This window comes from Columba livia, chromosome Z, assembly GCF_036013475.1.
Source record: "Columba livia isolate bColLiv1 breed racing homer chromosome Z, bColLiv1.pat.W.v2, whole genome shotgun sequence".
Classification (NCBI taxonomy): domain Eukaryota; kingdom Metazoa; phylum Chordata; class Aves; order Columbiformes; family Columbidae; genus Columba; species Columba livia.
This window is the reverse complement of record NC_088642.1, coordinates 28,382,484-28,409,407: the sequence shown is the minus strand read 5'-3', so window position 1 is coordinate 28,409,407 and position 26,924 is coordinate 28,382,484. Positions and strand designations below refer to the sequence as shown.

The 26,924-nt window shown below is 37.8% G+C and overlaps 1 protein-coding gene across 1 annotated transcript in view; it reads right to left on the bottom strand.

Moving 5' to 3' along the window:
* The window catches only part of RAB3C (RAB3C, member RAS oncogene family), a 128,098-nt gene that overhangs the window by 38,054 nt on the left and 63,120 nt on the right, over positions 1-26,924 (bottom strand). Inside the window, exon 3 of the mRNA XM_065045249.1 lies at positions 20,548-20,666. Coding sequence (XP_064901321.1) covers positions 20,548-20,666 — 119 coding nt within the window. The remainder of the gene's footprint in view (positions 1-20,547; positions 20,667-26,924) is intronic.

Here is a 26,924-nt window from a genome sequence, read left to right as displayed (position 1 = left end):
TTGTAAAATAAATACACCCATGCATGAGGAATGCATTTTGCTTTCCTGATGATGTAAGCAGAAATGACCTATGATGTATTTTATGCTGATTGTTATAAGACATGTTCCAGAAGAGGCTGTTAGAGAAATGCAACTTTCATAAAAGAAACTTGAATCTATTTCACTGCTTCTCTTTGAAGTGTGCATCGTTCACTGAGATGCTGAACAACTGCCATCACATACAGAAATAATTCTGAAAGTCACCTTCACTAGAGATACCCAAAGCAATCACAAGCCTTGAAGTTTACTCCCAAGAGTGGCTTTTTTCTTCTAATTCTGTAAATAGAAGACTAATTACAATATCCTCTCAAACTGAAGTTTAAGAGGATCCTTGGTGTTACAAATTAGGTGCAAGGCATGGATATCTGAACAACACTGTAGTCACTCAGGTATAGTTGAAGAGGCATTGTCAGAATCTTACTTTGGTGAATCACTTGTTTCTGCTGAGACCCTGTTTGTTACAGTATCTTTTATTAAGCTGATTTAAGTAAGTGATACAACTGGTCACTTTTCAGATAACAAATTAAATTTTCAAAAGGTAAACAGAAAGTATCAGGTTGCAGGGAATTACTTTATGAATGACTGAAGGCAGCTAGACATTGTTTGATTAATATTAGAGAATTATGTGATTAATAGGTTAGTAAATCCAGAACATTATATTGAATTATTATACAGCAGAACAGGCTTTTCATCATATTAAGTCCTATATTAAAAGTGAGCTATAGATTTGATACATTTCCTATTGCATTAGAGCAGGAGCAGTTTCCGTATTATAGCAATTGCTTTGCTTTAATTTATTCTGAGACCCATTTAGGAAAGTCTAAATTGCCTGTATGGTCAATATTTAAATAAACTAAAACCAAAATACATTAGAATTGGACATGTTCTCTATAAAATACTGGCAACATTGAGACTGTCCTTAATCAGGCATCATGCCCATGCTTTTTTCAGATAATAGAAGATATTTTTGCAAGGCTTTTTTTCATTGCCTCCCCCCACTCTCTGCACTTAGGTGTCATGTTTCCATACATTTTGTGTTCCAACCCTCCCAAAGGCTTACTGTCTCAATAGAAAAAACAATTTTAAGAGAAAAAAAATGTCCTTTCAGATGTTTCACAGAAAATATTCTTATTTGTGTAGAAATGTGTGGAATGTGCAAAAAGAACTCCCTAAGGAGTTCTGCTTTTACATGCTATTATAAGATGTGTGGAGTAACTACCTAATGCAATACAGAAGAGAACAATTAATGCATTAAATGGCATTATTGAATATCATTTGCCTTTACTGACACATCTTCATTATTCTCTGTAAAATACAGTATCCTTCCTAGCCTATGGAGAGAGCAGAGAACAAAGGAGACTACAGTGTCCTGATGTCCAGGTACCTAGGAATTCATCCAAAATTAATCTGCCTTTCCTGTGAGAGCTATTTGTTCAAGTGCTGCTTGGCACCACTTACAATACCTCTAAAAATGTGCTACTGAGACACCTGCATTAACAGTTTAAATATTAACCACCTCCTATTTACTTTTGTTGCCTTCTTTGTCACAGTGGACAGAAAGCAGCATGTGGTGTGTTGCCTACATGTGTGTTAAGTTAAAGTTCAAACTGTATCTCAGGAAATGAAAAAAGCATTCAGCTTCACAAAACAGGTGGAGCACGGCAGAGATTTATAGAGGATGAGATTGGTTACCTTGGAAACAGGTTTGAATTCTTTCATCAAACAAGATGCTCAGTGCTGACCTATTTCCAACTGCTGTGTATGGATTTAAGGTGGAACTTTTTGCAAAGTTTATACAAAAAGGTCTTTCTATCAATACTGACAATTTGTGTACTGCTTCGGTGCATTACTTTGTTTTCTTTACAATTCTAACCCTTTAAAGTGAAAGAGTTTAGAAAAGAAAAGCAAAAGTATAGAAGGATGAGATAATCTCCTTGAAAATAACTTATTTCCAATGTATTTGGAGGTACTTGTGAACACCTAAAAACATTTTGGCCAACATATTGTCTTCTTTAAAATAACTGCTTAATGAATATAGGTAAACTATTGATTATGGAAACAAGCCATTCCCCATCCTATTACAGAACTTATTGATACAAACCTGGCATAAAATTCCACCAGATATTTAGCATTATTTTGTCTTCCACAAACTTAGCTCCAAAGGTTTGTTTTATTTTCATAAGAACTGAGATTTTACATGGCGTTTTTTCATCAAGCCTAGTACAACTGGCACTTAGTAATATAAGACCTTTAATGCAGTGTATTAACAACAAAAGGGTAACTGTGACTAAATCAATCTACCTTTCTCATCATATCCTGCTAAACTCCAGGATATAGGAAAGTGAAAACAGAAAGGATCATAAATGTAGGGATGATACACACACAAATACAGATGGAGAGCATGTGTACACCACTATGTGCTACTAATTTAGGGATCCTGCTAGATAGTCTGGATGTTTAATTGATACAATGCAACACAGCATCACACGGAGATGTGACAACAAATTCCAGAAGCAGTCAGTATTGCCTGGTACATATACCAGTTATCATCTGGTGTGAACTATTTTAGGTGAATTTACCCTCTGTTCCTTGGCATCATGGAAAGCTGGGGAATGAGCATAAAGAAAGGAAAGCAAAAAACTCACAACTGAAATTCAACTGAACCCAGTGAGGATTCAGAGCATATCAGAGCATTTATTTCTAGGTCATTCTTCACTGCATACTGTGTTCCAATCAGACAATTATTGACACGATAGAGTTTAAAAATCTATCATAAAAGTCATTCATATGGATGAAGTGTCAACAATGAGTTCATAATGCCCCAAAATCCAATTGTCTGGTTTTCCTGTTACATGTTGACACACAAGTATAAGTAATATATTTTACAGATTTCATTCTCATATCTGTCCATTATTCTAATTAACTCTGTCTAGCTGAAGATAAACACCTTCCTTCCTAGGACATCTGTCAATGTCTGTGTTCCCATTCTTCCCCAGATTGCTTTTTTTTTCTTTCCTGTGATCATAGCTCAGTATAGATAAGCAACATCCAAAATCTGGCTGAAATATATGCAGGAAAACTGACACTGGACAGGCTGCTCATCAACAGCACAGTTGCTTATGCTGAAGAGCTGAAACCAAACTGTTTCTTCAATGTTGAATATTCAAAAAAGGTGGATAGATCTTCCAAGTACTTCTTTAACAGTCATACATACTTGAAAATGAAAATAGAGCACTCTGGAGGTGTAATTTGTGTGAGGTATAGCCAAAATAATTACACAATATTAATGGTGATGTACAAACAACCTACTTTAAATCTTAACTTGCTTAAGGAATACAGTGGAAATGTCCTTTTAATCATCATGAGAAGCAACAGATTAACTGAAGTTTTTTTAGATACTTTAAAACCCAGTGTCTCTGTCTTCTTTAATGTGAGTAAGACACCAAACCTTGGATGTGCTTTGCTCAAAAGACCCTGGTGTTTGTTATCTTTCTTGTTTATACGGTATTTGTCACCTTCTCACTAAATAACATATATATGATTTCATAGTACTGTGTTAAAATAAATGGGTATTATTAATTACTTGCTGCAATGAATTTGCACTGAGCAAAGCAATAAATGTCTGGAGTAAGAAACAAGACCAACTCCAGTGTATTTCAGTTTCATTTATCATCTGCACAGTTTGCATATGTTAGGAGGCATACATTTTGACATATTTTTACTGGGAACGTGACATTTGGTCTTAGAACTTGTCTGGAAATTGTTTAAAACTTTCCAGGCTAATATTCTTGAACCCCATCCCATGAAGGTCTAAAGATCTGCTGGTGACGTCAAGGATGCCGGTGGTCCAGGAAGCTTAGCCAGCCCTGGCATGTGCCCTGTCTGAGCAGACAAATTCCTGAGGCTCCTAAATACAACATCTTGCTCTGGCTTTAAATTGCTCCTGGCCTAGAGGCTGAGCAGGACTGGCCTTTTGTGTCATGGTGAGCTAGCACAAAATGTGCACTGCTCGTCAGTCATCAGCAAGGACGTGGGGAGTGTACCAAAATGAAAAATGGCTGGAGTAAGTACAGCCAATGCTGATTAAAGCCCATCAGAAACACTTTATTTCTCAATTCTCTTTCTTCAAAAAAGTGAAATGATTTTTACAATTTTTTCCTATCCTTCTTAAGCATGGTTCTCACTATTGAGACTCTTAATCCCCCCTTTCTTGTAGCCATTTAATTTGGGACTTCTATTTTGTGCTTGCATTTTTTTTCTTTATTATATAGTCATCTCATCAAGAGCCAAAGTGCAAGGAAATAATGTGCATCCCCCAAATATCCTAATTTACACCTTTATGTGCGCAGAGAAGAAGCATAAAACCACAATGTAATAATAAGTCACCTAATGTAACAGAAAAGATTCTATCTCATTTTCTTCATGGATTTTGCTTCTTCCCCCCCCATCAAAATCCCCAACAAAACTGAGACATTCCCTACAGACTTCATTACTAAGGCTCAGAAGGAACTCATGTACTCCACAGTAAGCTATGTACACATTCTTTACAGAAATTCTCCCCTTCCACTCCCTTCTTTTCCTCATTTTTTTGTTTTAGGGAATGCAGAATTAAATGTAAAAAAAATATGAATGTCAGGAAACGGTAATCAAAATAAATGTAAAAATTCTAATTAACTGCTGAGTATTAAATAAGCAATACTTTAGGTATTCATATTTCTTAGGCACTGAATCAGGAAGGATTTGCTGGTTTTATCCTTGATGGCCTTAGCTAGAACTGAATGTAAGAAAGCAGGAGATTCAAAATCTGATTTTTAACAGTATGGAGGACTTCAGCTCTCTCTGTAGCAGGTTCTTATGTGTATGAAATTGGCTATGGCTGTACAAAAGAAAAAAAAACTAAAAAAGGAGAGAAACCGATGTAATGAATCAACAGTTTTCAATTAAGTATACCTAGGAAAGTGTGACAATGCCTTCAGCATAAACAAAAAACTCCAAAAAGCAATACAGTGAAAATGTAAGTAATGAAATCTGCATTGACTGTTTGACTTCATAATGCTTAAAAGTGAATCCAAACTTCTGTGTTTATGAGCTTTTCCCCCACTTTGGATTCTCAGGCATATTGAGGTGTTTTTTGGTTTATTTTTTTTTTCATTTCCTAGAGTTTTTAATTAATGGTCATATCAGTGATTCCTAACACAGACAACTTAAATACATTGAAATATCAGAATAGTTACTTTATTATGCCTTTCACCTCCTTGTGACTTTTACTACTAGGAGAATATAATTTTTTTCAAAATTGAAATCAGGATCTTTAGTCCAAGTCAGTCCAAGTCTAGGAGAGATCAGTGTTGACTCCACTACAAGAATAAAGTATTAACAGGGTGAATAAGCATAGGAAATAAGGAAACAAATTGCATGTGTACATACATCATGGAATAAGACAGCTAATGATTCAAGTATTATAGTACATAAGAATGAGCCTACATGAAAATTTGCCTTGACAGGTTTTAGAGCCTATAAATCTTAATTTTTATTAATTTCCTCCAGCATCTTCATTAAACAAAATGAAATCTAGAAACTGTTTTTTCTATACTGTATTTTGGTGAGATTGCTGCACACCAGAATACCTTTGCCTTTACAAAGGCAAAAACTACCTGCATGTAGTAAAGCTGTGACAAGGACCCATACAATCTGTGGGATTCTGCAATAACATTTTAATCCAACATGCACGTTCAGTGCAATTTTACACTCCAAAATGCTCCCCTGGTTCTGTCTGACTGGTTCGGCACAGACAGATGCTAGAAAGGTCTGTCGATGGCTGGGGAATAAACTGGCTGCGTATGAGGCAGTTTCACTCTGGAAGCCATAAAAGCAAACTTTAGCACATCCTCTGTACGGAGACAGTGTCCAGCTGTCCTCACTTGGCACACCTCGTGGAAATATGAACTGCCTTAATCGAACTAGCAATCCACTAATCTATTGTAAACCTTTATTTTCATCATCTTTCTGTCATTCATGGGATGAACTCTAGTACTGGAAATTCTTCCTTCAGAAAGCAGCATGGATTGACAGCCATGCTTAGGGAGAAGAGCTGACTATGTTCTCATAGCGTGGTGCTGCCCATAAAAGTAGGGATAATTCTGCTTTTCCAAGACACCTCAGAACTTCTCGGACAGCACAGTTCTCCTATGTTTTAAGTTGTGTGTGCTTCCAAAGTGTACTCTGGCCCTTAGTGCTCAGGAAATTATTTTGTGGAGAAAGCACTGTCATTATCAGCTTCAGCTTTGTGCTATGAATATACCAGATCAATATTGAAACATTCTTGTTTGGTCTTTTGCTGCACTGTTCTCAAGACAACCTTTGCTGTCAGAACAGTGAACTGCAGCAGTTCATTACATAAAATTAAACTGAAATGCAAGAGGGATGTTTCAGAGACTTTCCAGCACTATGTTTGTTTCCACAAGTGGGTTCTCACAGACCCTAAGTGAAAAAAGAACCATTCCCCAAGACTTGTTAAAGCATATTTTACAAGCCTCTTTCTATTTCGTGCAGTGCAGCATTCTCGGTCTGCAGCATTTTTCTTCTTCCTAGAAAAAGCCTTTCCCTTCCTCCTTTTTCCCTTCCCATGAAGACTTCTGCCAGCTAAGTGAAGAGAGGATAAACCCTATTTTTTTAAAGAGAAGTCTCTAGAAGATGCTGGTGTTCTGGACTCAGGAGAAAAATTAAGAACACCTACAAAAATGAAGATGTCAACAGGCTAGAGAGTGTAGAAATAGCCACAGAGTGGTGAGAAATTGTTAAAGAGCTGCAGTGGAGATTAAAAAGAGAAATCAGCATGAGAGGATGTAGGAATTAAATAAAGATCAATAACAGAAATGTCAAATAAAGACAACCACCCAGCAGCAGTTCCCCAGTGACTGTGAAGTGTGAGCCGTCCTGCTTCATCTCAGTCACAGTCTGAAGATGGGTGCTCAGGTTGTGGGGGATGATTCATGCTGTTTCATTCCCCAGCCCTCACTCGGCTACCTCAGATTAGTGACATTTTCTGGCTCCTGCAGAACCTGTGATACCTCCTGCAGCCCCGTGACCCCCGTCCTGCTGCAAGGGCTGTGCTCCTCAGCAAGAGCGGCTGCCCTTCACCTACTGCAGAAGCTGACTTGACAAAAGCTCTGAAGGATGTCTGATCACCTTTCACTCCTTTGCTATTAGAAACACATCTACTTTCCAAAATAACTACTACTCTTGACAACTACTTTTGCTTCTCCTTGGCTGACTTGGAGGACCTATCTCTATTTTCAGATCCCTTCTTTAAAAACCTCCTTTCTGTCCAGTCGGGGTTTTGTTATCCTCTCCAAAAGGGAGAAAGGGTCTCAGATCATTCACTCTCTCTGTCCACACTACTTTACTGTATGGCACAGCAGTTTTGGTCTCTATAAGAGAACTGCAGTATCATCACCCCATCTGCAGTTGCCTTCTGCCTCCTGGGACATTTCATATTAAGCTGGAAGGACACCTCTTGTAAGCTCTCACTAGATTTTCCTTGTGTGACCTTATCGGGAAAGAGAGAAGCATTTAAGAATAGAACTGGAATTAAAACAAATTAAGCTTTAGCTCAAGGGTTGCAGTTTACATAGTCTTATAAAAAAGCTCATAACATATGCCAAATATCTTGAAAATATGAACCCTGGAAGTTATCTTTGGGGGTGGGGAGGGGGAGCGCTGGGTAGGGAGTAGCAAAAATGAAGACACCTAACTAACTCTTCAGATTGAAAACCTTAACTTAAATGTGAGGAAAATATTATTTTTTGTTTGTTAGTAACATAGTGGATTCAGAAGACCGTTTTACCGTGGTAGACAGTACGAAAAGACCTTTGACAACCTCAGATAAACCCAGACTTCCCCTCTAGCCATCATACCCATGCTTTTGTATATATATCTAAGCTTTGACTGCAGTAACTAACTCGGTGAAGAGTCTCCATGGAGACTGAAAATTCATTTTAAACAGCCACGATTTTCAGAATATAAATCTCTCCTAACAGATATTGTATGAATTTTCAGCTAGAGGCAATATTTCCTGTTCATTCTTGGTTACTTCTTATATTTTCTGTAAGCTACTCACACACATAGGTTAAAAAACTCCATGAAGATTAGAAAAAATGAATAAGTATCTGTATTTTAGATAAACTACCAATATCAATTTTCCTTAATCCATGAAGGAAATGTCTTTAAATCTGCTTAGAAATACAACTTTACCTATGTAAAGTGTTGAACATGTGTGGTTTAAAAGCTCAGAAAAAACATAGATTATAAAGGCTGTACTAAATAAGGAGAGAGGTTAAGTTGGCTAATTACAATTTATGCATCTAAAAATGTAATACAAAAATGATACTTATTATTTCTCTCAACTTTCCCACAGCTTACACACACATAATTTTAATTTATGTCACTCTCCTTTTTTTTTTTTTTTATTTTAATTGAAGATGCAGGTTTCTTATGGGTGACTTGTCACTGAGTCTTGATGATGTGTTTGCTGACTCTCTCCCAGTAACCAAGACTGAAAGGACTAATATTGAATATTACATCAAAGGAAGGTTTTCGTTCCCATCCTTTCTGCCTGGTTCATATTTTGTTCTTTTCTCCCAGTGGCTGTAATATTCAGTGCTATTATGTCCTTGTTTGCAGCAAGGGAGCTGTAATATACAGGTTCCTCTTACTGACTTGCTGCAGAAACTGCTACAGTCCTGTTCTTTCTTCAGAATTGTTTTGAAACAGAATTTATTCTTTATTTTTGCTTCCTTTAGTACACTTTGCCTCTGCTAACATATACATATAGCTGAGTGTGTATTTCATGTGTTCAGTTAGTATGGGTTGCCTACAGTTTTGCCCTCCAGGAACAACAGGAAAAACAACCGACTCACATGACAGATTCTAGATTTGATGTTTAGTGTACATCTGAAATACACAGTTTAAAATGTAAATATGGAAAAACTGGGGATATCATGCATATTTGCCTCTGTCAAACTGGGCCCAAAATCAGTTTTGACAGTATTACGGTTTTCCAGGGGAGTAGTTCCCTATCAGTTCGTGTGTTTTAATTGATATCGCACCTTCTTTTCACTCGCTGTGAACAAAGCACTGTAAATAGAGATTTACAGTGCAAGTGACAGGAGGCAATTCAAGATAAAATACATTGATTTATTCTTCCCCTTGGAGTATGTTCCTCTTATGATGTGAATTCATGGCAGAGCATGTTTGCTACAAGTAGAGGGGGGTGGAGAGCTTATGAAAGCCTTCCCTGTTGTGAATACTGGGCAGCTACAACTCTTCCTGTGATTTCATGTGTGAATCAAAGTTTAATTGCATTTTTTTAAAATCACAGTGGTAGCAAGAAAGATGAAAGGATGGAGTGAGATCCCTATTGTGCCTGGCAGAATTAGAGCTGACCTGGTATGTATCATCTGCTTCTCCACACTTTGCTTGGAGTTTCCAGGAGTTATGCCAAGACCCAGTGCCTTCTAATTCCCTGTCCGCAGCTCCACTGAAACCACAGCTCACAATCTCCTGCTGAAGCACTAATGTATAGATTAAATACTTGTTACACCTGATCACTGAGCTGTCACTGCCTGATCCCATGGATCAGGCAATGAGCATACTTAAATTGCTGAGGCTATGTATGCAGGGTTTTGTCACAGGGAGAACTGCAATGACTTTGCAGGAACAATTTGGACATAAGGTCTATACTGCACGAACCAAGCACAGCACAGAGATACCCAAGTCTGTGTGGAGCAAATTAGCTTCAGTATTGGAAACACTGTTTTCCCAGAATCTCACTGGGGCATTTCAGCTAGCCTGCATCTTTCTGTGCAGCACTGCATTATACAGCAAAGGCAATGGCAACGTGTTCAGCCACTGAGGTGGTGGACAGCACAGAGAAGGATTGAAGCAGAAAGGCAGTCCCTCCTCTGGTCCCCCTGAGGAGTTTTATAAGCACCTTGTGAGGTCGAAGGTTCACTGTTTTCACTGCTGGTTCTGCACAGGTGTCGCACGGTGTCTAGAGAAACCAGATGCTGTTGAAGTACAGCTTCTGCTAAAGCCTGTTTAAGAAACACACAAAATCTTGGCCCAAATAGAAGACAGGCTTTTCTGTCCTACTTATTCCTCAGAAGGAGAAGGGCCCTTATTCCTTTTGTATTGTGGGAAACATGAGTGAGTACTGTATAGAAGTAGAACCTCTGATTTGGATTAACAAGATATTTTCTATTATTTTTTTCCTTATTTTATAATAATTGTACATTCATAAACCTAGAAATTCAGAAATGTTTGTCTTTAACCTGACACTAAGGGATAGACAGGTTCTTTTTAGGGATACCTGGCAGAACGATGATGGCACTAAACAGTAGTTACAATTAAAGCTTTATTTCCTTAACAGAATTTTACATTTAGTATAGCACAGAATTTACGATTAGAATGGCACAGGATTTCTACGAGCAGAATCAGTGTAGTACAATCTAAAAGAAGCATAATACAGAATTTAATGTATGACTTCTAATCACTTAGAGCCTCTGCAGATTGGGTCACATCTTAAAACATGGTTTGCTATATGAGCATAACAGCTGTAATCTAAAATCAAAAATCATATGAAAGATGACGAGACACTCACTCAGTCCTCAGAGGACGCAGATGGTGATGGAGGCATCCCTGGCCACGTGGGGTCATGGGTCCCACTGTCCAGCAGAGTTCTGGTCCGGGTTCCCCACTTAAGATTGGTAACTGTTTGATTTTAAGGAAAATGCTCTGTGTGCTGTTACACTTGTCTGCTCTGTGACAGGATCATTGCCACCACCAGGTTGGCCAGGTGCCCGGGACCTTCAAGGCTCATAAGGAAGGGAGTAATCAGCCTGGCACCCAGGCACCTTGAGGCTGGTAGGAAGGGGAAGAAGAAACCTGTTTGGTTTGTCTACTTGGTTCACAGGATCTACAGGGCCTCACAAAGAGGGGAAAGGGAACAAATACAAGACCAGCTTGGTCACAGAGGATGGCGGTTTGCCTTATATAATGGCATTAGTTATGCTAACTGTATTACCAGGGGTTGGAAGGAGGAGATACCTGTCACACCTGCACTGAATAAAAATAGATTTCTGATGCAAACTCCTTCTCGATGCTATAACTTTGGATTTTTCGTAAGAATCAGATAGAGATAGGTTTTAATGCTTTTACAGATGTGCTGGATTTGTACCAGATATAGTCTGTTTGGAAAACATCTGTGTCCTGAACTTCCTAAGAAGCTGAAATATGCAGTTCTTTAAGTACCATGCAATCAGTTTTGGCAGCCAGCTGGAATCTACTACCATAATAGTTTTAAGTCTCTGTTTATGACTTGAAACTGAAATTTCCAAAAGTTATATTTTTCATGCCTTTTTGTTCTCTACGTGGATTTGGCAGTGGCTCAAACAACAAATGTGACTGAAAAAAATAGACTTTTTTTTTTTTAATTGGAAACACTCATTATTAAACATACACTATGAATGTCTTAGTTTAGTGGCAAGGCTTTCCAATATTCTGATGAAAGACACTCGAAAGGTTGCTTCATTTTTAGGCCAGACCTAAATAGCATTAAGTCGTGCTTTGACGATAAGCACTATTATCGGGTTACATTGGATGTCACTTTGCAGTTTGCATTTTAATATTAGAACACTGATGGCACTTTTCCTACTTTATCAGAGGGCTGAATTCCAGTAAAACTTGTTGTACTCACCCACGCACAGTCTGTATCTCACATATCTATCATCTTTTTAAAACTGAGAATGCTTGACAATCCAAACAAGCCATGTTGAAATAAGATGCAGAGGAGAGGAGAAATCAAAAGCAGAGGAGGTTGCAGGAGACCCAAGGGGAACAGAGGTGAGGAAGCTAATGAGGGAGAGGGAGTTCAGTTAGACCTCTTCAGATGGCCCAAAGGCTGTACACTGCTTTGCTCCAGACACGCACAGTCTAGGTTTTGTTGGCTTTTTGAACAAATAACCTCCAGGCTGCATGAATGAAGCTGCAGCCTTTAGTGCTACTGACATATCCCAATCCACAGAAGACAACTGCAAAACCGAAATCCCCCAAAGGAAGAGCTCCTTCAGCAAATCTCAAGGCTTGAGTTTGGTGCAGGGGCCATAATATTCCTCTGAATTTAAGAATAACAGATATAACAGATATATATATATCTATAACAGATATACAGTATTAGAGCATGAAGAAAAGTAAATCTTCTGCAGCTTGAGCTGAGAGTGGGAACTGTTTTGAGACATTACTGAGTCACTGATAAGACTCACATGTTGTTGGCTGGCAGCAGAGATTTCATTTGGGAATTCTGACTGATAGTGTAACTTTGTCAACATGCACAGTTACAGGGAGATAAAAAGAGCACATTATTTATGGTTCAGCCAATAAAAACTATGGTTGCCACAGGATTTTATGACCTTCTTACCCAGAGAATTAAATATTGTGAGTTGATGATCACATGCCAGGTTTTGTTTCTTTTGCTACTGGCTCTATGAAATAAAGAGACAGACTAGACAATATTGGAATCAGTCTTTCATGTACCTTCTTTAGTATATGCTTATATTACCATGATTAAGTTTGTTTATCTTCCTGATAAACTCCAGCATCTCATTACTGGCCTCTCAAAGGCATTTTCCACTTTAACTTTTTGAAAAATAGCGGTGTTATCTTACAGACCATGCAAAACCAGACAAAACTGAAAATCTCATTAAGAGTATCTCAGTATAGTCTAATTAATGGATAACAGTTCAGCATGGCAATGTTTAGAGGTTAATCTGATCATCCTGTTTGTTTTCATCTACTTCAGCATAGCCCTCAGTGATCACTTCTGAAGAGCGGGATCTGGTAGAGAACAGAAGACACCCCCTTCATTTAACAGTTCTCTAAATAGCTGAATATTTATATTGCCTCATCAGCCATGCAACGAAACTCCACTGTGAAACTTCTAGTCCCACAATGTATGTTTATGTTCACACTGTCACATCTGCACTATTACCATTAATTATTGGTGTTCAGTTGGCTAGCCAGCTGAGAGATAGAAGATTACAAAACAGGCATGTTCTGTTTCTTGTTGTGTGATCGTAAAGAGCAAGAGGCAGAAATTCACCATCTAGAGGATAATTCTGCCACGTATGGTCCTGGGAATTAGAACTGAAGAGTGAGGATAGTTAAGCCAGAGCTCTCTTCTTGCCAGATTTAGATAGTAGCTAGGAATGATTTGACAGGTTTCATCAAATAAGGGATTTTGGTGAGTTCATATCAGACAGTACTGCCACAAGACATTTTTATGAGTGAGTAAAACTGGCTTAGGAAAGGAGTGATGCCACCTTCCTTACTACTGCCCAGCTCTAACGAGAAGAAATTAATCCCCAGAACTGTAGCCGACCCTTATCTGTAGCGGTAGGGGCTCTAAAAGGGGTGCAGCCATACTCATGATGTAGTTACTAGTCTGCAGCTGGTGTTAACAGAGAGGCTGCAGTCTGTGATGCTGCAATAAGTCATGTCTAGTTATTTTCAACAGCTGTGCTGACCAACTACCATGTGAGATGATAGAAAAGAGAAGAGAAGAGGAGAGAAGAGAGAAGAGAAAAGAAAAGAGAAGAGAAGAGAAGAGAAGAGAGAAGAGAAAAGAGAAGAAAAGAGGCACTTATTTAAGCCATTCACAAGGCCACTTAGGTTCACTGGAAGTCAAATGAGACTCCCAGTGGTGAATTCTTGAAGCATATTACTGAGATTAGCTCCACTGCGTAGCTCCACTCAGACACCAGTGACCCAGCATGATTTGGGTGAGTAGTTACTATCAACGTCTTCATGACTGGACTGTGCTGCTCAGATTTGAGGGGAAAGAAAGGCACCCTGAGATAATTCCGTCCAGGCAGTATTTATTCCTTTTTCTTACTAGGTTACGTAGGCAAAGTTAATATGGTTTGATGCAGCTGAGGACAGTTGAATTAGCACCCTGATATTGGGTGGCCGCCTAGTATCTAAGAAAATGGCACATTTATAGTGAAGGAGGTTCAAGGGGACTGTAGGACCTTCTGCAGAAGCAAAAATTAATGAAAGGAGCAAGTGTGAGTAAAGGCCAAAATGACCAAGAACCCCATATGGATAATTTAAGTTCCACAAGTATGTTTCTTTCTATGCTTTAAGAACATAAAAATAGGAAAGAATGAAAAATGTTATGTAAACTTAGCTGTATTTCCTGATTAGCTGCTACAATGGGTGAATAATTTTTTTGACAGTAAACCTACTGAAAACACTTTATGATGAGATTTGAACTTTTAAATCAAAGGTTTACTATTTTCAAGACAAAAACACTAGGATAAGGATTTGCATAAATTTTCATTTGTAATATGCCTATTTAAAATCAACGTTTAGTAAAAAGAAAAAGATAAGAAAATATCTTCATCAAGGTAATGTTGTTCAGGCTACTGTGCTGTTTAAGCCTAACATCAGATATTTTATCATGAAGAGCCTTTAAAAAAACCCTAAAGCCATGTATTCGGCAATGTCAGTGATAAGAGAGGGTAATACATTACTTTCCAGAACTTCAAGAAACAAAAAATAGTTTGGATGACATTGAAGATCCAAAGATTTTTTTTTTTGTTGGTCTGTCATGAGTGATCTGCTGAAAATTACAGGAAGTTGTAATTAAAAATATAAAACTCTCTATTTACAACATTTTCCTATCACCATAGATTTTTTTTTTTAAAGGAAGATTTATTTGCAGAATATGCTGATGTTCAGATCTCTAAGTATATGCCCTGTCCTTGCAGTTGAAATGTGGGGATATTATTTTTTTGATATGCTGGGAGAAACGTTGTGGAAGACAATGGGTGAAAAATGGCTAAGCAAACTGACCTGGAATACAGAGTTTTGCTTAAATATTTTAAAACATTCCACCAAAAATAACTTTTTGATAAATGTCTTGATACTATTTTGAGTGAGGAATAAAATTTTTTTAGAAAGATAAGGTAGTTTGCAACTGACAACTGGCCTTATTTCTTCTTACAGGCATAAAAAGTGAAAAGAATCTTAGTGTCATTTTGTGCATTAAAAAGTTGATTTCCAATAGTGTACACTAAAAGGGAAAACTGTAAATTTCCTGTAATTACAACCACTAACATTATTTCAAACTTTAAAATGTTTTTTGTTTCCCATATTTAAGTCTATAAAGAATGCCAGTCCTCTTTTCCCTTATGTTCACCCATTGTCACAAGAAAGACTTAGATACAATGGAAAAAAATATACCAAGCTGTGATTATTTTGAAATATTAATCCTTAAATTTCACTGTCTTCTTTTCACAGGATATAATTTATGCAGTATTAGCATTTCATTCTTTTGTTTCAAATAGGAAAAAACCCCATGAAACTATCCACCAATGTACAATTTCGTGCACCTGCTTGGCTGAAAACTTAAACTATGGCAAAAAAGGAATCTGCTTAAATCTGTGCCCAAGTTAATACCTTTAATATTGGCACACTCAGAATATTTTTCCAGCCAGCTCTAAGCTGCATTGCTGTGTGGCAGTTGCTTTCAGCTGCACGGCAGACAGTTTGTGTGCAGATTGCCAGTGGACCCGGTGCAGGTCATGTTGGGACAGAGCCCCAGGGAACAGAGCTCTGAGGATGCGCAGGGAATGGCACACATGGCTTGCGTCTGCACTCTGTGCAGCAGAACCGCACAAATTGTGCTGCAGGTCAGGTCATCTCTTTCGGCAAAGCGGGATGGAGGCTAAATTGGCCTAGAAGCGCTTTCCAGATTTGCTCCCTCATATACAGCAATCAATGGATTTTTCTTAAATGATAGAACCGTATTCAACATTGGGGGGTAAAAAGAAAAATAGCCTATCTGTAGATCAAGCATATGCTGAGCATGAACATAAGACTGAAAGTTTAGAGGTGGAAGCAGAAAGAAGGTATCATTCAAAACATTATACCCTTTAGCAGTGCTGACGTTAACCTGATGGCCTTAATTTGCTTTGAGGACTTCTTACATTTGCCCATTAACATGCTAATGTATTTACCAATTTTATTTTTTCCCTTAACAAAAATTTTAAAAATGCCATCATGTCTCTTGTTACAAGAGAGATGTGACAGAACACACAAAAAAGCAATTTCTAGTGTACTGTAACTGTAGCTACTAACTTACAGTTCACTTGAGGTGCTAGAAGGAAAGAAAAAGATTAAAGTTTGAAGAAATTGAGCAGCTTTTTCCATAATGTTGTCCAGAATGACAACTAGTACTGCCATGCCCAGTAAATCCAGCTGACAAATGCCATGTTGCAATGAATGCTGATATTTTTAAAGACTTAATTCTGAATGTTAAATTGAATCGATAGTAGCATAGGCACTCTTTAAGGTTCTTATTTAACATAATCTCAAACGATACCTTGAAGAATTTAATTCTAGCCATGAATGTTGTAGGAAACACATGCCCATCTCACTTCTGGTAACAGCTGAACTTATATTGCACAGCTCAATTATCTGCTCTGTTTTTACCTGATGTCTACTGCTTCAGTTCTATTGCCTTTGTCCAGACCAAATTCCCAGTAACCATCTCCCACATGTTATGGGCACAGATGAAGGGCATACAATCAGTATTTCATTCTGCTGGCTTTGATTTGAAATTAACCTAATCTGCTGAGACAAAGCACGATCAATTTACTGTTTCAGCTAGTAGCCAGATTTTCAGACATCCACTCTCCCTAAATAAAAACAGAAACCATTGGTCCCTGTGAACTTCTGAAAGTCTGTATCTATAAATACTATACTGTATCTATACTTTTCAGTGCTGTGAATAGTACCATTGGCATATTTTTCAGAGGAAACAGACCTGAAATTGAAGATAAATACTCTTCAATTATATTATCAAAGTTTCTAAACATTTATACTAACTGATGATAAAGTCCATAGATGGCATAAAAAACACTCAAATGGTAAAAAATTATGAAGGACCTGTCAATTTTATAGGTAAGTCTGAACTGTCTGCCAAGCTAGTCTCACTTAAACAGCCCCTGTTGTAGTGCATGTCAAAGCATATGAGGAACACAGCTATTCAGAGAACACAGGTTAGTTGAATATACCCTAGAAGGCAGCAATTCTAAAGTGACAAAACAACTATAGGATGTGAGCAGTGACAGTGTATTCTTAGCATCATCCTCTGGATGAGACTGAAGGCAATAAATCACTGGGTATACATACAGCAGAATTGCCAGAAGTACCAATTCCAGATTTCTCATACCAAAAGTTTTTGAATCGCAACAAAAAAAAATCTTTATTTAGGTTACAAATGTAACTTGATGTTACCATCATTCACAGTCTTTAATGTCTTTTTAAATTTCAACTAGAGAAGGGAAGGTATGAATATTTTCTGAAGTCTCTGCAGCATTGTTGAAATCTATTGGAGCTTCAAGTCATTTAGCTAAGCTTTTAGACAAAACCCTTTCTCAGTCCCACAGAGAGGTGCACAAATGCTTGGCTGCTATACTGTTGAATATTGGTGCTAATAGGTCAGATAAAATTACAGATAACGATTTTTTTAAGTGTAAAATGTTAATAGTCAGATATAGAATTCCTCACAGCTGAATAGACTCATGCGGACCTCGGCATGGCATCCAGAAGTACAACTATCCATCTGTTATAAAGGAAAAATGTCAGCCCAACTTCAGACTGAGAAGAATGCCTTTCAATGTAAGCACAACCAATCTGAACTAACTGCTTTTAAAGAAACATCCCAATTCACAAGTTAAACCAAACTCCTTTATCCAAATCTAAAAGGTACCTGTAGGGCCATTGTCCTGACTGCAGTGAAGTTTCCTGATCAAGCCCTGAAGCTGATGTGATTTGAGCTTGGATTTGGCCCGTTGTGCAAGTGTATGAAATGACACCACTGCCTTCAGAGCCACATTTGTCACAGAGAAAAGCATTTTAAGCCCCACAGAGGCTTAAAAGCTCCCACTCCCTCCACCCGCATTTCACGAATGCGCAGACACACGTGCATAGTCATGGCTACTTTTCTTCAGCATTGGTAACTGAGAGTTTTCTTTAACTTCTCTCGCATTCAGAAGCAAGCTGTAGTTTTGTAATTGCTATCAACATTGGAGAATGGGCTAATCAAAATCGATTATCAGCTGTGAGATGAGAGGAATAAAACAGAGGAAGCAGGGCAGCAAGTGGGCTTACAAAATTAGAAATAAAAATAACGAGAAAATCTATGTCTCATCCTGACAAGTGTGGCACTCTGCCTCTCTGTCATCCCTTTCATCATGCAGATGACTGGTCAGAAGAAGATCTCGTGATATAATAATGCAATTCTTCTTGTCCACCTGATTTCTGTAGTAGCTGCTAACTGTGTGTACAGCTTCTAGATAAAAATGATGGAAAAATAATATTTCACTACATTTAAGAACTCCATAGCTCTTAAATATTTTCTTGCTTCATTTTATAGGGACTTTTTAAAATTAGTATGAAGCCTAGTTACTTTTCACCAGGAGACAAAGAGCACCAGTCATAGGAGATCCAGAATGCTGGAAAACAATCAGCTGGCAAAATCAATAATAAGTGTTCAAATTTACACTTGCTATAAAGAAACCTTTGTGTCAGAGGAAGCTAGATAATACATGGTATGCCATCTGGTTTGCCCAGAGATGGGGCAATGAGACTTGAAGATTACAGCTAGTCCCAGACAACCATTATCACCTGGTTAACCCAGTGCTTGAACAGAAATAGCCCATGAACAAAAGGATAGCAGAAGCAAAGCAAGAAGGTGCTTCAGCTGGCAGGCCCAGGACTCAGAGGTGCTGGCAGCCACAGCTGCAGGTTCAGCTGTTAGGCTAGATGTACTCATTTATTCCCTCTTTTTCTAACTTTCACAGCAGCATCTACAAAAAAACCTTTCAGCTACCTCCTGCTAGGCAGGAGATTCTGTCTCATGCTGTTAAACAGAACAGCACTCACAAATGCGTAACAGCAAGCACTCAGCACGATGCCTCCAGCCTGTATTATACAAAATGGGCAGAACATTCCTTTGGTGTAATAAGTCACAGTGAGCAAATATGTCTTCCTCTGGGAGTATCAAGCAAAACTCCTCTCAGATACATTCAGCTGTTCAAAAGCTGGTTGTCTGGTATATACTCATCATGTCAGCTTATCACTTCTCTAGTAAATGGAAATAGATGGTCATAAGAGCAATTTGGTGTGCAATTGTACAGATAACTGATGAAGAGGAGAAGGTGGGACACACTGGAGGTGCCCCTTTTCCCTGGAAGAGTGCGAATGACCGCATGCCTAATACTTACATGGGAAATGTTAAGCAACCTGGGATCCCAGTTGTAGAGCAGAATTGAGCTAAGATTCTCAGTTCTTATTTTCAGAATGGTTAATGACCAGGCTCAGTATATATAGACCAAGAAAAACTGCAAGTGTAGAGAGGGAAGGTGTTCCATGGCTTCAGTGACACTTTCTGTCACAATAATTAATAGAAGAGGGTGGAAAAGTTTTATTTTTCTTGAAGAGTCTGAGGCTGAGTAACAATTCTTGTTAGAAACAGGCATCACAGCATCACTGCCTCTTACTTTAAGTGTGAAATGTGTTTCTGAACTTGCCTGTCTTGAAAGAAGTACATAGTAGTGCATATCTTTAAACAAGTTTCAAAAAGCCAGAGAAACATACTGAACAAATCACAAAAACTCTGAACAAAATCCTTTCTTAAACACAGTTCTCTCACGGCAATGGCATACAAGAGAACACATGGAACACACAGGACAAATGCTATTCCTGTCACTCAGAGCACTGCCAGGAGGAGCTCAGATATTAAAATAACTTGTGAAGGAACAGATCACTGATATTAACTTTACTTTCCTTTCGGTCAGCTTAAAAAAAGCCTTAGGTTGTTTGGATGCTGACGGACCTGTATCTGATCAAAATGACACACTTTTACAGAGACACCTTGACATTCACATAATACAAGGTAATATAACTACTAGTGATTTTACATTCTGCTATTTGGATGAAGTTTGCTCATCGTTTTTACATGAGGTACAAGACTGACAGCATAATGTGTAACCGTCTGTGGTTAAAAGTAACATGACGAAAAATTAAATTAAAAGACAACCCTGACACATGGTATCTCATTTTTTTTCTGTGAAATATGGAAACACTTCCTGGTATCTTAGCAGTTACTTTCCACACTGGCACGTAGCTGGTTTTAGTAGTATGAATAACATACATCAGCTGAAATCACAGAAAACACAATGGTTACAATTAATTATACGGAACACATTTTAAAGTATTAATTTGTCTTTCCAGAAAAAAGCCTCACTGTATATACTCAGACATATGAATACTTGTATACTCTATTTGGAAATAAGATTTCAAAAATAATTTACACTGTCACAGTAGGTGATTGATATCAAATATTCTCTGTCCTATTTAATAAAAATTCCAGGTTTTACTCACCAGTCCTGCACAGCATTGAAAGATTCTTCATTTGTGATGTCATACATTAAAATGAAGCCCATTGCACCCCGGTAGTAAGCAGTGGTAATAGTTCTGTATCTCTCCTGACCTGCTGTGTCCTGAAATAACAACAAACAAAATTTTTATGCTACAAATAAATTAATAATTTTTTTTTTTTCAATAGAAAGGAAACTCTGATGGCAGTTATTGTATAACTCTGCAATCCTACTCATAAAACTAATTAAGAAGGAGAACACTGAGAATAACAGGAAAAGGAGTATTCTGCATTGGATCATAATAAGAGGGACACATCCATTCTGTCATCAGATGCAAGTGGAGAGAAGCAGAATAGCCTGGCCCTCTGTCAGGTCATATATATTGACTCATTCACAGGTTCACGTCATTCAGCTTAAGACTTGGGTAAGAACCTTGTCTCCTGCTCCTGCCTTGTACCTTCCCAGTTCAACAGAGGGGACAGGTAAAGTCTCACATCCTGGACAAAATGCTGGGACAAAATAGCATCCTTAGCATCTTCATTGTAAGATCAGGATGATCATGAAGTCTGGAAATATCCTGATCAAAGAGGAAATGTCTAGTTGTTCTGTTCTTGAGATTTTAAGCCATTGGTGCACATGTCAGCTTCAGGACCAATATAATCTGCCTTGCAAATTAAAAGCTGGGGTGCAGTGCATTTAAAATAAGGATGATATCTGACCAAAAAAAAAAAAAAAAAAAAAAAAGTTTGCTATCAGTCCATTACCTCAAAACAGTTTTCTCCCTCATTCTCTGTATCTTGTTGTCATGGTTTAACCTGAGCTAGCAATACAACCACAATAGCCGCTCACTCACCCCCCGCCCCACCACAACAGGGGAGAGAATCAAAAGGGAAGGGAGAAACTTGGGCTGAGATAAACACGGTTTAATACAATAACAAAATACTAACACACTACTAGTAATATATGTATAAAATATAAATAAAAGATACTCAAGTAATTCCTCAACAAATTCTGGCCATACAGAGCAGCCAGTCCCAGGGAGCAACTCAGTCCCAACAGCTGATCCCTAAGAGAAAAGAAAGAGGAAAAAGGCAGGAAGGCTCAGAGGCCTCTGCAAAATGGCAGAAGGCCAAACTAAATGTCCCAGATCAAACTCCCGTGGCTCTAAGGAAAGCACCCCAGAGCCAGAGCAAGAACACCCCAGAGAAAAAGAAAGACTGAAAGAAGAAGTTCCCGACTCCTTAAATAAGAAGCATGATGCTAATGGGACGGAATACTCTCATTGATCAGCCTGGATGTAAGTCAAGCTCTGCCCCATCCCTTCCCCCCTTCCTTGCTGCCTCACACCTGAGGGCAGAGCACTCAGAATGTCCTTGGCTGTAAGGCCAGAGCAATTAAAAACATTAACTCTGTGCTGGGGTGTTATCTTTTGTTCTCAAACTAAGTCCAAATAATGAGTGTGCTAGCTATGTAAAAAAAACAAAAGGGTTTTTAACTGCATTAAGAAAATTAACCCATTTTCAGTCAAACCAGCACACTCATTCAAATGCCTTGAAAGTAAGAATTGTAAGTCAACCTTTCTCTGACTGCTCCTTTTACCTATTTCCATTAAAAAATTCCCAGGGAAGGGACTACCTGTTGCTATAAATATATATGTATGTATATGTATACATATATGTATGTGTATCTATATATGCAATGTCTAGCATAACCACCCTCGTCTGTACTACAATTGTGAGACAATAGGAATAACTGAAATACAGGAAATGCTTAAGTATTTCCTGTTCCAGCATACCTTTTTAATATTTTTAAACCATGTACATTTGAAATTTTATATGAGACATATGTAACATTTCAGCGCAATCCAGTAACTGTCTAACAGATAATCTGCATGTATTAAATTTTAATGAATTTTAAAAATTAATATAATTACTTCAGATTTTGTGAGTGGGTAATAAATAGTTTACTTATATAATAAGGACAAATTTATTTAATTTGCCTTCCTAGAGAGAGAGGAGGATAACCAGTGACAAACAATGCTTAATTTGGCGTGTTTTCTGAAGTGGTTCCTGGGCTATCAGTGAACAAGAGAAAAATAGATTAAGTGGGCCTTCTTTACACATATATCATTTATCTTGTAAGCTAATAGAATAAAAAAAAAAAAAAAAAAAGATATTAGAATCATAGAATAGTTTGTGTGGGAAAAGGCCTTCAAACTTCATTTAATCCAGGATGGGGCATCTGCCACCTCTCTGGGCAACCTATGCCAGTGTTTCACTACCCTCATAATAAAATATTTCCTCTTCATGTCTAGTCTGAGTCACCCTTGTTGCAGCTTGAAATCATTACCACTTGTCCTATCGCAACAGGCCCTGCTAAAAAGTCTGTCCTCATCTTTCTTACAGGCTCTTTTTAAGTGCTGAAAGGCCACAATAAGGTCTCCCTGGCGCCTTCTCTTCTCCAGGCTGAACAGCCCCAGCTCTCTCAGCCTGTCCTCACAGGTGAGGTGTTCCAGCCCTCTGACCACTTTCGTGGCCTCCACTCAATGATCTCCTTCAGGTTCATGTCTCTCCTGTACTGAGGGTTCCAGAGCTGGACACAGGACTCCAGGTGGGGTCTCACCAGAGCGGAGTAGAGGAACAGAATCACCTCCCTCAACCTGCTGGCTACACTCCTTTATAATTCGTCTTCCACATACATCAGAAAACACTTATAAAATAAGAAACATAACCAAGACAGTTACTGAAACCAAACAAGGTTTTAGGTAAAACACATGGATTCTCTTCATTCTGGATTGCAGCCTCTACTGTCTTGATGTAGTTCCAGTGTTCCAAGATGGAAAGCTAATGCAGAAGCCAGACTCTAACAGGTCTCACAGGAGGTTAGGTTATATCTTTGCAGCAAAGGCCAGACAGACCTAAACCTTTTCTGCTTATATTCTGAGGTGGCTAAGTCTATATCAACTGTGGTCTGGAGGGTGGATAGCTGCATTGACAGAACTACTCCCAGATTTGCTGGTGCTATTACTGAATATTAAGGTATGCAGAATCTTATGCTAAGCCTGTGTGTATTCTGATAAGTCAGAGGTCAGTTCTTTCCCAGTAGGTCGTAGTCTGTCAGTAAGAAAAAAAGTATCATTGAAATCTTGAGTAAAATTATTTATTAGCAGAAGAAATATTACCTGTCATTACTTAAAACCATTTATTTGTATACATTTTATGGAGTAAGTTTCATTCTCACAAGTTTTGCTGATTTCATTTACTTGATATTGAAGAAAAAATCTGGGAGGGACAGAAGGAAAATATGTCCTATAGCAAGCACACAGCCTTTCTGTACAGAAGAGATATGATTTTCAAATTAGTTTGGTCAGTGTCTATCTACTTGTTTGTCAGTCAGAGACATATATAGTTGGAAATACAGTCATATGACAAGCAGTAGCCCACTGCCACTGAAGCAAACCTTATTTTGCTGTGGGTGATTTCCATTGGAGTCTCTCTGCAAATAAGAATAAACAGTCCTAGCAATAAAACTGTAACTATTTTCTGTGCAATGTTAAAGGTAGGTAGTGCGGGCTTTAAGCACTCTTGATTACAGAGAATGAAAAATGAGTGTAAAGGAAGACAAATCCAGATAAAAGTTCTTAAATAATTTTACGGAAAGGGAAATTAAGTTGTAGATGAAGATCCAAACACCAACTGACTTTGGGACAGGGGATGTTCTTCTGGACCTAGGCATTTGATTTGTGTCAGTATGGAATGAAACCAGGTATTTGTTTATTTTTTTGTTTTCTTTTGTTTGAATTTTGTTTTGTTTTGTTTTGTTTTCAATACAGGCATCTAATATGTGCCTGTAGGTAACGTTACGTTAATGTCATGATAAAAAAGATTTTCTAGAGGGTGACATAGATGGATGACCACGAACAAAGAGGAATTTATTGGTTTCAAACATTGATAATCACATTCCTGTTGGTATTATTTTCTATTCACTTGCTTTAAGGAAGTGACTAAAATTGTAATTGGTCTAATGTACAAATTATTCAGTAGAATGTTTACAATCATGTAAGAAATGAACCCAAACATTAGTAATAAATGCTGTCAAAATTCTGTGCTGTGCACATTCATAAGTATCTCCTTCGCATTCTGACTAGAATATATTCATAAATGCCCGCACATTAGAGACAACAAATACATTAATATTAAATATTACAATTTATTACAATGATTTAATGTATTTGAAGCAGATGATGCAACAATGACCTTTCTCTCTGTTTATTAGCATTTATTTTTATGGAAGAGCTGAGCAGAAAAGAACTACTTTCCATATTTCATCATATTTATATCTGTAAATCACTATGATTTTATCCTCAGGTACTCTTTTGTACCTGTACTTGAAGAAAAGCTTTTTCAATTCAGGTATGGTTACTAGCTGCTACTATGTTATCTTAGTCTTTTTTTGCAAGACCTTGGAGTCAATCTGACAGCCATCATTTTAGGTTTAAATTCTGAAATATAACATCTATATTTTGGACTGACTGATGTTTATTTCTAAGCAAACTAAATAAAATAAACCTCAGGAAGAAAAAAAATCTACTTGTTGTTGACTGGCATTTTAACCAAGGCACTTAGTTTCCATCTTTGGTGGGCAGAAAATAGAGACCATCTTGGGGGCCTTTTCATCCGTGTAGGCAATGTTTGGTAAGGCCAAGTGCCTGTTCATTAAAGAAGCAGAGTGGAAAAGAAGGGAATGAATGACAGCGAGGGACTGCTTTATGAAAAGTTCCATGGACAGAAGACAAAAAAGAGGTATTTTAAAGATCTTAGTCAAAACAAAATGGGTCTCAGTAACTGCAAGAAATACTTTCAAATATTATATTCACATTCATAAATTCTGATTTTAATGAAGTTCCCACAATTCAACTAGTTTCTGGTTAGGTGATCCTATCTTAGGCATTTTTTTAAACAGACACCAGATTTTAGATATTGAATCACAGAAAGATAAGGTTTAGTGGACATAGAACTTCAGAAATTATCCAGTTTCTAAGCATTGCATACAGCACACTGGCTAACAGCCCATGGTTCAGAGTATTTGGAAGACTGAGATTTGCACAGTTTGGCCTTGTGTACTCTGATGTCTCTGGTATGGATTTTCATGTGTGGGTTTGTTTTTCTTTTCCTTAATTATTTTTTTCAATTATAAGTGAAATTAGATATTTGCAAACATTTTTGTACTCCAGATCCTTATATGTATACTTTCATATTACAAAACATTATTGCTTTTTTGCCAGAAATATGATAGCTAAAAGGACCACTAAAGCTTTTCCATCAGTAAAGATCCTGAATAGGGCATGCATATCTATAGACAGTGAAAGAGGAATCGTAGAGGTATAGACTGAGTGCAAACTGTTTCTAGTTCAGTGTGAAGATAGCAACCTGATATGTATTTGGCCAACTCTCCTTTAACATATATGTATCAATGGTATGGAAAGTGTAAATCTAGATTATCTTGACTGTTCATCTGAGTTAAACTTAAGGCTCTGAATTTGACAGTACATTAAATCCTAAAGTGAATACATATTAGTTATTTTTACAGTAACCACATGAACCAGGTTTTGTTCTGTGCTCTCCCTTGAAACAGCCCTTCAATAATGTTATAGGAAGTTTCCTACAGATTCCTATTATTAGTGTGTAACTGCCATTCCATTGAAGGCTGTAGTGTATTGGGAATGCACCAGCGGCTGACAACAACACTCCCAGAGAAGAGGAGAGATATAACATAATAGACATCTGTTAAAGTAGAAACACTTAGGAATAGCAAGCTAGATGACTCACAAATAACCTGTATTCCACACGAAGTTATGAGTTTACTGGGCTGGAAAGTCTCAAAACAGAGAAAACAAGGTTCTGATAGTAATCTTGAAAATAATAAGTATTTAAGCTTGCAAAGTCAGTTAGCTGAGTTAATTTAGCAGAAGTAAATCCCCCTGTCTTACTGTCAAGTCCTCTAAGCTAGACTCCATCCAGAATGTGCCATACCAGCTTAGACTATACCAACGTTTTTGAGCAGTACCTTAAATCAGACCCTTGAATTAATTTACTGAACATGTGCTCTCCTTCTCACCTTCGCCTAGCACTGCACTACTCACAGGAACAACACTTTATGTAAATAACTCCCAAGTGGAGTTGTTCATTAGTAATGCAGACAGTTTTGAAGGTGAAAGCAAACAGCATTTGGCAGCAAGAATTTTTAACGAGCCTGTCATGAAGGAATTCAGCCTGCAAAACACAAACTTATTTTGTAGCACACTTGAGTGAGTCTGTGCCTCTGCATTTCTGTCCTGTATGCTAAACATACAAATATCTTTTTAGATCCACTTCCTCACAT